Consider the following 12,139-nt stretch of genomic DNA (forward strand, 5'->3'; position numbering starts at 1 on the left):
TCAACTCGTCATTCTCCTCTCTGAGCCTTCCTACCTCCTCTTGAAGCAACCTGGTCGCTTCTGCCACCGCATCCTCAACCTCCTCTCCCTCCATCTCTACATTCTCAACACTCACTGTTTCTTCCTCAATGACTTCGGCCCTACCCCTTCTGGGCCTCCCCTTCCTTTTCCTCTCCCTCTTGCCCTCTTAGCTTGAGCCATGCTCTACACTTTCCTTTTTCTTACCTGATCGTGGACCAACTCGGTCCCCACAGACGGCGCCAAATGTGTCAAACCACAAATATCACTACTAATCTCCCTAGTCTCTCCACCCACCCCCCTCTCTTTTTTCTTTCTTTTTCCCCTCCTTTTTCTTTCCCTTACTGTTCCTTTTTATATCTCGCTCCCTCTTTCCTCGTCCCTTGATCTCCCCCTCTCTCTCACCGTCGCGATCTTCCCACTTGTCCCTCTAGGATTCTACGGCCCTGATCATGTGCCTCCCGTCCTTTTTTCCTTATCTTGCACTCAGTAAAACTAAGAGATATTTAGGGGTCCCACGCCATCCTAGGGTTCCGTGGACTTGATCCGGTGCTTCGCGCTACCATCCCCTTACTCTACTTTGGGCCAGATGACATGCCACCTCACAGGTCGTAAAATAGGTCACTACAGCAACAAATAAAACTTAATGCAAGTTTTTTTATAAAACAAAATGAAGTTATGAGTTCATATTATCTTACTCTTAATTTTGAGACTTCCATTTTGATTGTTACAAAAAATAGCACTACAATGTTGAACTTTCAAAGTTTTTAAAATGAAAAACATGCTATGATCACGAGTGTATCAAAACATCAAACATTTTGACAATATATTCTAAACATTCACAAAAACCCACCAGAGAGAGCTCCACTCCATGTTCCTTGTCCTTGAAGCAACCTCCAAGAAACAAAGTATGAGTTTCATGTGAAATAAGAATACTAACAAAATGGAAATAGTGGAACTCATGTAAGTATTCAACCTTGGTCTAAAATTGTTATAAAAATAACATTTAACAATTTCAGCATTTATCTTTTGGCTATAGAAGCGTCTCTTATTTCAGTGTGTGACAAATATATTTTCGGTGTTGAGTAAATAACTAACAAATAGTATAGTGAGTGCACTTGACATATTACACCCTGGGGTTGCACATGTGCAAACTCATTTAAATGAGTTGCTTATTTCCTTCACTCTTCACTTTCTTCTTCTCAATCCAACGCCCCCACTTTTGCTTCCCCCTAAAAACTCCATATCTTCTCGTTTCAATCCATTCAGCCAATCATTTCCTCAAATCTCTCATTGTTTTGACACTTTGGGTTTCTCGCATTTGTCCCAAGGCTCGTGCACATTTCATTTCTCACATTTAATATACTATTATAGCTCATGGTATTGTTGGCATGTAACAAGTTGTATAAATTTATTTTGGAAAAATATGAGTTTGTTTATCTGTTGATCATCTGTAAAGATTGAAACTATAGAGATTTGATTTCATCATCAAATTCCACTATGGCTAAGATTCTTAATTACTCTTGGCTCGTAGAGCATGAGACTCCTCCAGTGGTGAATGTGTTTGGGTGGGCTACTTCTTATGGCTGATCTCTAGAGGAGAACAATCAAAGCATATCAATGTTGAAATGGTTGATTTTGGGATACATCCAATAAGAGATAGAGATGTTACTAATTCCTTGGCATATTTTTATCTACAAATCTGCTTTCTTCTTTAGTTAGGCATCCTTAAGTGCTTTAGATAGAGTTGAATAAGAATCAAATGTCTTCAAATAACCTTGACATTTAGATATACAATTATTCAAATATAACTTTTTGGATAACTATCTATTAGTTTGATTTATGTTGAATATGGATGATTTGCCTTCCATTACTTCATATATCATCTATTTGAAATGTACGATTTTCTGGGGAATGGGAAAGCAATGCAGTCTTTTGGGTTGATCTTGTTAAGACTAGTGGTACGAGGGGTTTTATTGTGCCATGGTAGAGGTGGTAGAGGCCCTATCGAGTCTTAGGCCTGTAACATTTGTCACTGGTTTTGTAGTCAACAGTATAAAAAACATGATCACTATAGGAAAATAATTTCATGTAGTCTCCAAATGTTAGCGGATTTTTAGCTTTTAGAATATCAACACAATTGTAGTTGTTTGCTATATTAGCTTTCACATATATGCTAAGTAGAAGGCTACTACTTCTTATAACACCATGAGATTCTGTAGGCAGCCATTTGCTACGGACCAAAACTTAAAATATTTTGATCGGAGATCCATTGATCTCCTCTCTATGTAGATTAGTAGATACATTAATTGCATGTTTTAAATTAATTTATACATTATTTGATTTCCATTTTCTCCGCACTACTAAAAAAATGATTTGTAATGATGGCTAGAATAAAATATTTAAAAATTGATTAAAATATAAAAGCAGTATCCATTGTTTGCAGATTGTTGCATTTAAGATAAATGTTGAGAATAACCAAACAAACAACCAAAGGGAATCAGTACGTCTTCTTTCCTGGTCCTAACCAGCATCAACAGAGAGAGGAGTAAGAGCAACGCCAAGGCGGCTTGTCTGTAATGGATGCATTGTGGGTGTTTAGAACACACATGCAGTGTAGCATGTATGTTTATGTAAACATTGGATGAGAGTTATCCATGTTATGGAAGAGAGCGGGATTGTAAACTATGAATTCTCGTTTATCTACGGAAGTGGGAGTGTATGTTACTATGTAAGATTGTAAGCAACAAATAAAACTTACTGCAGGTTTTTTTATAAAACAAAATGAAGTTATGAGTTCAGATTGTCTTGCTCTTAATTTTGAGATTTCCATTTTGATTGTTGCAAAAAATAGCACTGCAATGTTGAACTTTCAAAGTTTTTAAAATGAAAAACATGCTATGATCACGAGTGTATCAAAACATCAAACATTTTGACGATATATTCTAAACATTCACAAAAAACCCACCAAAGAGAGCTCCACTACATGTTCCTTATCCTCAAAGCAACCTTCAAGAAACAAAGTATCAGTTTCATGTGAAATGAGAATACTAACAAAATGGAAATAGTGGGACTCATGTAAGTATTCAACCTTGGTCTAAAATTGTTATAGAAATAACATTTAACAATTTCAGCATTTATCTTTTGGCTATAGAAGCGTCTCTTATTTCACTGTGACAAATATTTATTCGGTGTTGAGTAAACAACTAACAAATAGTATAGTGAGTGCACTTGACATATTACACCCTGGGGTTGCACATGTGCAAACTCATTTAAATGAGTTGCTTATTTCCTTCACTCTTCACTTTCTTCTTCTCAGTCCAACGCCCCCACTTTTGCTAACCCCTAAAAACTCCATATCTTCTTGTTTCAATCCATTCAACCAATCATTTCCTCAAATCTCTCATTGTTTTGACACTTTGGGTTTCTCACATTTGTCCCAAGGTTCGTGCACATTTCATTTCTCACATTTAATATACTACTATAGCTCATGGTATTGTTGGCATATAACAAGTTGTATAAATTTATTTTATAAAAATATGAGTTCGTTTATCTGTTGATCATTTGTAAAGATTGAAACTTTAGAGATTTGATTTCATCATCAAATTCCACTCTGGCTAAGATTCTTATTTACTATTGGCTCGTAGAGCATGAGACTCCTCCAGTAGTGAATGCGTTTAGGTGGGCTACTTCTTATGGCTGATTTCTAGAGGAGAGCATCAGTGTCGGCCTTGAGTTTCTGGTGGCCCGAAACCAACTCTTAAAATGTGGCCCTATATGTGTAAATTCACATATCAAAAACAAAAATCAATGCATTTTTTGTCTAGCGTTATTATTTGTTATCTCCTCTTTTTAGTCGAATTTCTTTTTGTTTTATTGTTTTATGTAACAATTAAGATTTTATGCATCGTTTGACTTTGTAATATATGAAATAGCAAGTGGATTTAATAATTTCATTAGCCATATATAAGCTTCAATTAAGCCTATAACTATATTGTTCTTATTAATAAGTGTATATTGCAAGGTGGGCATTAAACTGTTTCAATAGACTCTAGTGGTGGACTGGTGGCCCCTTACTTTGCCAAAATAATGGGGCCCAAAGCGCTTGCTTGTGTGGCTTTGCCTCAGGGCCGACACTGGAGAGCATATGAATGATGAAATGGTTGATTTTGGGATACGTCCAATAAGAGATAGAGATGTTACTAATTCCTTGGCTTATTTTTATTTACAAATTTGATTTCTTCATTAGTTAGGCATCCTTAAGTGCTTTAGATAGAGTTGAATGAGAATCAAATGTCTTCAAATAACCTTGACATTTAGATATACAATTATTCAAATATAACTTTTTGGATAACTATCTACTGGTTTGATTTCTGTTGAATATGGATGATTTGCCTTCCATTACTTCATATATCATCTATTTGAAATGTACGATTTTCTGGGGAATGGGAAAGCAGTGCAGTCTTCTGGGTTGAACTTGTTAATACTAGTGGTACGAGGGGTTTTATTGTGCCATGGTAGAGGTGGTAGGGGCCCTATCGAGTCTTAGGCCTGTAACATTTGTCACTGGTTTTGTAGTCAACAGTATAAAAAACATGATCACTAGAGGAAAATAGTTTCATGTAGTCTCCAAATGTTAGTGGTTTTTTAGCTTTTAGAATATCAACACAATTGTAGTTGTTTGCTTTATTAGCTTTCACATATACACTAAGTAGAAGGCTACTACTTCTTATAACACCATGAGATTATGTAGGCAGTCATTCGCTACAGACCAGAACTTAAAATATTTTGATCAGAGATCCATTGAACTTTTCTCTATGTAGATTAGTAGATACATTAATTGCATGTTTTAACTTAATTTATACATTATTTGATTTCCATTTTCTCCGCACTACTAAAAAAATGAATTGTAATGACGGCTAAAATAAAATATTTAAAAAATGATTATAATATAAAAGTCATCATGAAACAGGTTTAATGACATTTTTTTCATTAAACAAACAATCGTTGTCATTACAGAGCCCGTAATAAAAGTTTACAAAAATCGTCATTAAACGTATGACGGTTTTCGTAAAAACGTTATGTACTTCAAAGATTTTATGTCAAAAATAGGGCTAAAACCATCGTAATTGGCAGTATAATATTGACGGTTCCATAATAATCGTCATTAAATGTAGTACAACCATCATAATTTTCCGCAAAAATTGTCAAGAAACCTGTTCAATTTTTGACGGTTTCGGCAAAGCTGTCATAACAATATACATTTTATGGAAAAAAAATTATTTAATAAAAATTATTTTATATCCTAAAAAATTAAATAAATCATTTAACATGTATACAATCAAACTCCACTGAAAACAGCTCAATGTGATCACGAATGTAACAAACTAGCCAGATCGTAATTCATTCACAAAACATAATCCTTTACATTCCACCATCTCAAAACATTACATACGTTTAACCAAAAATATCTACAAAATATGTCTCAACAAGAACGGTTTGCATGGGTTGAGTTTCATTCATCGAGCCTTGTCCAAACTTAACTTGCAAAAATCAAAGTTGCAAAATAAAAAGAGTATCATTCGAAGAAAACAACGAAAGGAAAAAACGTTACTTCGATGAAAGTGATAACACTAAATAGAATTGCTAAACACTTACAGTAGCAAGACTAGGTGCTAAAGAGTGTTTCCAACCACTACCAAGATCAACTTATGGGGCAGCAAGTATGCAACTAACTAATCAATCCACTCAAATGTATAAGCCCTAGCTATTGGTCATAAGACAAAGACCTTTATGTCGGACACTTTGTAACCGAGTTGGAGACCAACTCATATGGTATTATGTGCACTTTTAAGTCAATTGCTTGAACATGCAAGAGAGGTAGCTTACTTGACCAAAATGTCATAGCACGTCAGTTAGTACATTGTGAAATGCAGATGCTGTTGGAGCGTCCATGCGTTTCACTTCATCAAACAAAGTTTCAGTTTGAATCCATACATTTTCCCTACTCCCCATAAGAAGTCTATGAGCAACATCATACACCTGATTGATTATCAGAATGTTTTCCTAGCTAGTATCAGTATGTACAATTCTGTCTTTCACATCTCACAAGCACACACAAGAAGTCCAAGCCTTTGAAAGATTAATCACTACATCAAATTGATAAAAAAAACAAAAGCCACAACCGGGTATAAACGGCGGTCACTAACCTTCGTAAAATAATAGGGGCCATTAGCCGTCGTAGTGTGAATGTGAAAAATTGAGCTTCTCAAGGCTCATTCCCGCTCTACTATTTAGCGAAAATTTAGATATAAGAGGGCCCCAACCCAAAATTTTGGTTTATACCCGCTTATTCCGAAATATTAGCAGGATTGAGAAAGGAAAACCCTATCGAAAATTTTCAAAATAGAGAGAGGGAGAAAACTAGATCATTATTTTATGAAATTCATATTCAAAGATTAATTCTTTGAGTTGTTTTTAGCAAAGATTGGTATTTACTTTTAATAATGTGTGCTGAAAATGTCTTGAACACGAGATCAATCTAGACTCACAATTTTCGGTTTTAGATTCGATTATTATTCAGAGTCTGCTCATTTGGTCGACTTCTTCTCCTACTCATCTCATTTGGTAGTTTTTTTTCTCCTTCTCGTTCAGGTAATATCTTATTCCCCTTCAATTTCGTTTCGGATCAATTATTCACTATTTTTTTTTCTCTTAACTTCGATTTTGGTTATGGTTTTGGTGGATTTATTTTCGGCTCAATCATCAATTGTTCATTTTCAGGAAGTGGTGTATGCCATTGCTAGTTCAACTAAAAAAACTGAGTTTTTCTTAAAAATTAAAATTTTCAATCTTCAATTCATTAAAAAAATTGGGGTTACTCAGTTCTTAGGTGTACGTTATATTTATTATGTGATTGAACTTATTAGTATGTATGTTTTTGTTCTGTTGTTAATTACTTATTAGTTATTAATCAGTAAGTTAAGAGAAGTTCTTTCATTTTTACCTTAAGCCTATAGCTATATAACCTGGTGGTTCCATGTATGGAGCATCATCGTGAGTGTACTTGTGCAAAATAAGTAATTGGTCGTTGTGTTTCTAGCAATGGATAGCACGTTGTCGCTTTATCTTTTACTTAAGTCTGTGTTAGGCCAAACTCTTTTGAAAGTGGCTATGTAATAAAACGTAAAAACTAGCTTTTGCTCCTACAAATACTATAAAGACAATGCAGAAGTAAAAACTATTCTTTGCTCTTGTTTTTATTATCAAAGTTCTACTCTCGTTTATCATGCAATACTAGGATTAGAGAATTCGTTCCACTCTTAGTCGTTTAGACGTGAAGTTTCCTTAATTTCTAATTCTAAAAAAAAATCAATGAGAGTAATGGATTTAAATTATACTAATATGATAAAAATACTATTTAAGATGTTCTAACTTAACTATGATGATTTAATACTAAGATGTGAATATGGAGAAGAATATTAGGGGGATTTGATTCCACCTAGATAAATTCCTAATATGCTCGGGTAGATTATTGCTTTTACCCTAACCAATAAAGATTAAGTATGATCTCTAATTAATTTGTGGCAATCTCTACCAACTAATAATTAGCATGAAAGGAAAATTAACCCATTCTCATGGTGAATAACTAACCTCTGGATTGAAAACCTTGAATAAGAAATAAATCTAAACTAACAAATCAAGTCTTCATCAAAGCTTCATCAAACCCCTCTAATGGAGGTTTAGCTCAGATTCATCAAACTATCATTAATATAATAATAAAGAGAATAAGACATACTGAAAAGAACACTTGTATTGGAATTTGAATTGAATTGAATTAATAGTGGATGGCTAATAACACATAAAACAGGTTTAAAACAAAGAGAAAATTGATTAATAACTAAACCTAAATTATAATCTAAGTACTAACCAGGAGAGTTTTGAGTTATGCCTTAGTCCTCTTTATATAGGAGAGGGCTAGGTCTACAATTTCATGCATGGGCTTTAGAGCCATGTTTTGGGCCATTAAATCGAGCCCAAAACCTAATTATTTCGGTCCAAAAAGGGTTTTTCTACTGGAAATTACTTCAACAAACTTTTCGTCCACTTTTACACATTTGATTGGATCAAGGTCTAGACCATTAGAAAGCTCTTTCTGAGCCGGTCGTTTTGACATATAGTATGCCCAATTCTGAAGTCTGAGTCCAAAGATACGGCCTTCAGAAGTTCTATTGACTTTTCTGTTCAAATTTTGCCCGCGTTGACTTTGACTTTTCAGCTTTGACTGGGCTTTAACAAGGCTTTTTCTCCTTAAAACTTGGGCTTTAACCATGGAACTTCTTAGCAACCAACCTTTTCTGCTTTCTCTTGCAAAAGTGTCATGTTTCTTCACATATTCGACTCCAATGCCTGAAATACACAAAAACACATAAACAGTACTAACTCACATTTATTATCAACATAATTGGTCTAAATGTAATATTGTTAAGGGGTTAAAACTATAGTTTTGGTCTCTTATAACTATGTGGTGGTGAAATAAACTTATTTATACATGATAGGATATTGTATACATGGAAAAGCCATTAAGTAGTATATTATTTGTAGTCAACAGTATAAAAAGCATGATTACTAGAGGGAAAGAGTTTTATGTAGTCTCCAAATATTAGCAGACTTTTTAGTTTTTAGAATATCAACACAATCATAGTTGTTTGCTTTATTAGCTTTGACATATATGCTAAGACTTCTAAAGGGAACAAGTATTGTGAACTTTCTAATTGGTTATTGCATATGCAGATAACTCAGGCAGAGAGCAGAAAGTAAATAACTTGATTTGATCTTATTATGGCATGGGTTGGAAAGCAGCTCAAAAGCTGATACATAACTAGAGAATTCTTAGAGGAGACAATGTAAAAGAAAACAATAGATATTTTGGTCTATATATTTTGGCTATATATATATATTTTGTTTCTCCTGCCCTTCATCACATTGCTATGCAGGTGATGATAATCAGGGGAAAAGACAAAGGCGAGACTGGTGTCATAAAGCGTGTCATTCGCTCTCAAAATCGTGTTCTTGTTGAAGGCAAAAATTTGGTAAGATTGAGTTCCCTCGTCTTAGGGATCTCTCTTTCCTTTTTCTTATTCTCTTTCTGATACACCTAAAACCATGCTATCCCTTTATCTTGTTTTTGTAAGTTTGTGTCGTCGCAGTATCAGGAGGATGTCCTTGTTTAACATGTTTTATTCTGGAATACGATTCCGAAGTCTCGGACACAGTAAATTTCTAGAAAATGGAACTTTCCTGTTACATATTTCTTGTGTTGGACTACATATAACGACTTATGTGATACTCTACCTTGCAATTTGCTGGAGTAGGCACATCTAGCTTGCCATCTTTTCTTTTTGATTAATAAAACATATATTAATTCCCAAAAAAAGTAGCTAATCCTTAGCAGGTTGCTAGTGGTGGCTAATAACAACCCCACAACATAACCCAACTACACGAAATGATTTACAAATATAAAGTATCCAAATTACAGATAAAGTTTTGAAATCTAAGTTTCCTAAAAAGATTAACACTTCTTGACCAATTATACAAAAGCTTCTTGATTTCCAACATTTCTTGCCATTTCTGCCTACCACCACAGATTTTATAGGAACAATACTTTTGTTTCTGTAATTCTTGCATTTTATCTATAATATGGTGACAGATGAATTGATTGGAATATATAAATTTTCAGGTGAAGAAACACATCAAGCAAGGGCAAGGTCATGAGGGTGGAATATTCACTGTGGAGGCACCACTTCATGTGTCAAATGTTCAAGTTCTTGACCCTATTACAGGGTATGTATTTGATGTTATACCTTTTACTTGAGGTTCTGAATAGAGAAGGTATATGATTAACGGAAAAAATAATAATAGAGAGGATATATAATTTGCATTACCTCTTGTTCCCATATTCATTGGTGTCCTTATTTTTAATTGTACAGGAAGCCCTGTAAGACTGGAGTCAAATATTTGGAAGACATTACGAAAGTAAGAGTTTCTAGAGGGGAAGGAACATCATGATCCATTATTCCTCGTCCTGAGATTTTAAAAATAAGGACCACACCTAGACCTACGTTGCTCATCACTTTTCATGTTGTTCTCGTGTGTTATTAATGTAAAGCTTTCATAAGTTATCAACAAATGCTTCTTTCCTTCAATTATTTGATGTTTTTTATCTTCCGCTAGAAGAAAAATAGAATAAGTGCCTATTGAGGGTGATGTTTCCGAAAAATCTCACAAAAACTAATGAAATGTGAACCTTCCTTGGTAGAGATCTAGCATGTTGGAACTTGTTTTAATGGCCTTCTTTTTGGTTAATTTGCAGCTAGTCCCAAAGATATACCGAAAGAAAAACCAAACAAATGGAAAGAAAAACCAAACAAATGGAAATTTATTTGAAGGGATAAAAACTTTGTGGAATCTCGTTTCTATTATTTTAAAAAGAAAGAAAATATTACATTGTTAAATCTCTATTACATATATCACAAATATGGATGGATTGATTCCCATGATACTGCCAGGTCAGACCAGGTGGACATAGGCTACTAACCCGTCAATTCATCTAGTTGGGCTGCAGGCACATCAAGGATTTTCTCAAGTTAGACACGGGGAAAATGGAAATCAAATAATGTATAAATTAAGTTAAAACCTGCAATTACTGTATCTACTAATCTACATAGAGAGGAGATCAATGGATCTCCGATCAAAATATTTTAAGTTCTGATCCGTAGCGAGGAGATCAATATATAAATAAATAAATAAATAAATATATATATATATATATATATATATGGCTGCAATGTAAGTGATTTATTTGTTTTTCCTCATTAAATCTGAGGAATATATATATACAAAATAAATCACTTACATTGCAGCCATATATGCACAGATACAAAATACGCCAACTAATATTTTTCGGTTTCCAGGATTGGTAGTTGGTAGGTACTGAGTCCTTGGATTACGCTTTCGAAAGATTTTTCCCTTAAAATCTGATATTGAGTCCAGCGTAAACAAAGAATTTAGTTACCATGATTCAGAGAGTTTAGGTTCACAAAGAATGATACAGATTACCATTTTTATCTGGAAACTGTCAATTAGAAAGTCTATAATGCTCATAATCAAGGAGAGGATTTAGTTATTTTACGATTCAAAAGTTTAAATACAAATTTAGCAGGGGTCGCGCGAACACGTTCCCCCTCTACAACAAATTATGACGTAGAGTATCCCACTTGGAGATATCTTAGGCGAGAGCCCCTCCTAAGTGCAATTGAGGTCACTAACCTAGGCCATGGACCTTCTTGATCACCCATTGACCCCGTCAAGGTAAGTATGTTTGCATGTATTATTTAGTTTGATTTTCTACAATCGTCTCACATGACATCCTGTATGCTTATTCAATGTGGGCCTAAAACCACGATTGACATGTTGCCTGCTAAAGACGTGCATAACTGCACTCTACAAAACATTAGATACGTACTAGCCATTTACCATGGGGAACCAGATTCAAGACGCTAACTTTGCCCAGATATCCCCCGTTTACCATGGGGAACCTGATTCAAGACCCTAACTTTGCCCAGATCTCTTATCTAAGTGAGATACTAGTGTATGCATGTGTGAATGTAGAAGTAACTCCAGAGCTGATCCTGAGTTAGCACTAATAATGCAAGCTAAGTAAATAAAATGAGGTATCCCCCCTGGTTTGTGAAACTTGATAAAAATTAGCTTACTTTTACCAAAACTAAAATGAAACTTACACTATGTGTACTGATAAACACCAAAAATTGTAATATTAGACCCCATAGAGACATAGCAATTTGGTTAATTATGTGTTTAATAACTAGGAAATAATCGTATTTTTGTGCTTTTGCAGGTTGGAGCAACTAACGTAAAAATGATGATAAAGTCAGCGTTTAAGCATGAAATAGGGAGTATACATAAGCTTTCCGATTAAGCCCATTTGAAGCCCAACAAATCCAGACTAAAGCCCAAAGACTCAAATATTACAGAATTAGGTCAGAAACGAGATTACGTGCACAGAAGCATCAAACTTCAGAAGCTCATATCTCTTGAACCA

General features: G+C 34.5%; 1 protein-coding gene and 1 non-coding gene across 2 annotated transcripts; one reads left to right on the top strand and one right to left on the bottom strand.

The window, feature by feature from the left end:
- The first annotated feature begins 8,992 nt into the window (after window positions 1-8,992).
- Window positions 8,993-10,140, top strand: LOC147508312 (uncharacterized). Its single transcript, XM_086600865.1, has 3 exons — window positions 8,993-9,110; window positions 9,758-9,861; window positions 10,008-10,140. The coding sequence occupies exons 1-3, from the start codon at window positions 9,009-9,011 to the stop codon at window positions 10,084-10,086; spliced, it is 285 nt and encodes a 94-aa protein (XP_086456991.1). The 5' UTR covers window positions 8,993-9,008; the 3' UTR covers window positions 10,087-10,140.
- Window positions 10,141-11,236: 1,096 nt separating this feature from the next.
- Window positions 11,237-11,396, bottom strand: LOC147508313 (U1 spliceosomal RNA). The gene has a single exon (XR_015219635.1). It is a non-coding gene; the product is annotated as a U1 spliceosomal RNA (small nuclear RNA).
- Window positions 11,397-12,139: the final 743 nt, after the last annotated feature.

The sequence above is a fragment of the Coptis chinensis genome, chromosome 3 (assembly GCF_015680905.1).
Source record: "Coptis chinensis isolate HL-2020 chromosome 3, ASM1568090v1, whole genome shotgun sequence".
Taxonomy (NCBI): Eukaryota; Viridiplantae; Streptophyta; class Magnoliopsida; order Ranunculales; family Ranunculaceae; genus Coptis; species Coptis chinensis.

Bases quoted from the DNA above. Each gene is read 5' to 3' on its own strand.
- LOC147508312 (XM_086600865.1), top strand. From the start codon at position 9,009: ATGCAGGTGATGATAATCAGGGGAAAAGACAAAGGCGAGACTGGTGTC. The intron at 9,111-9,757 runs GTAAGATTGAGT...ATAAATTTTCAG, and splicing joins TTGTTGAAGGCAAAAATTTG to GTGAAGAAACACATCAAGCA. The intron at 9,862-10,007 runs GTATGTATTTGA...TTAATTGTACAG, and splicing joins GTTCTTGACCCTATTACAGG to GAAGCCCTGTAAGACTGGAG.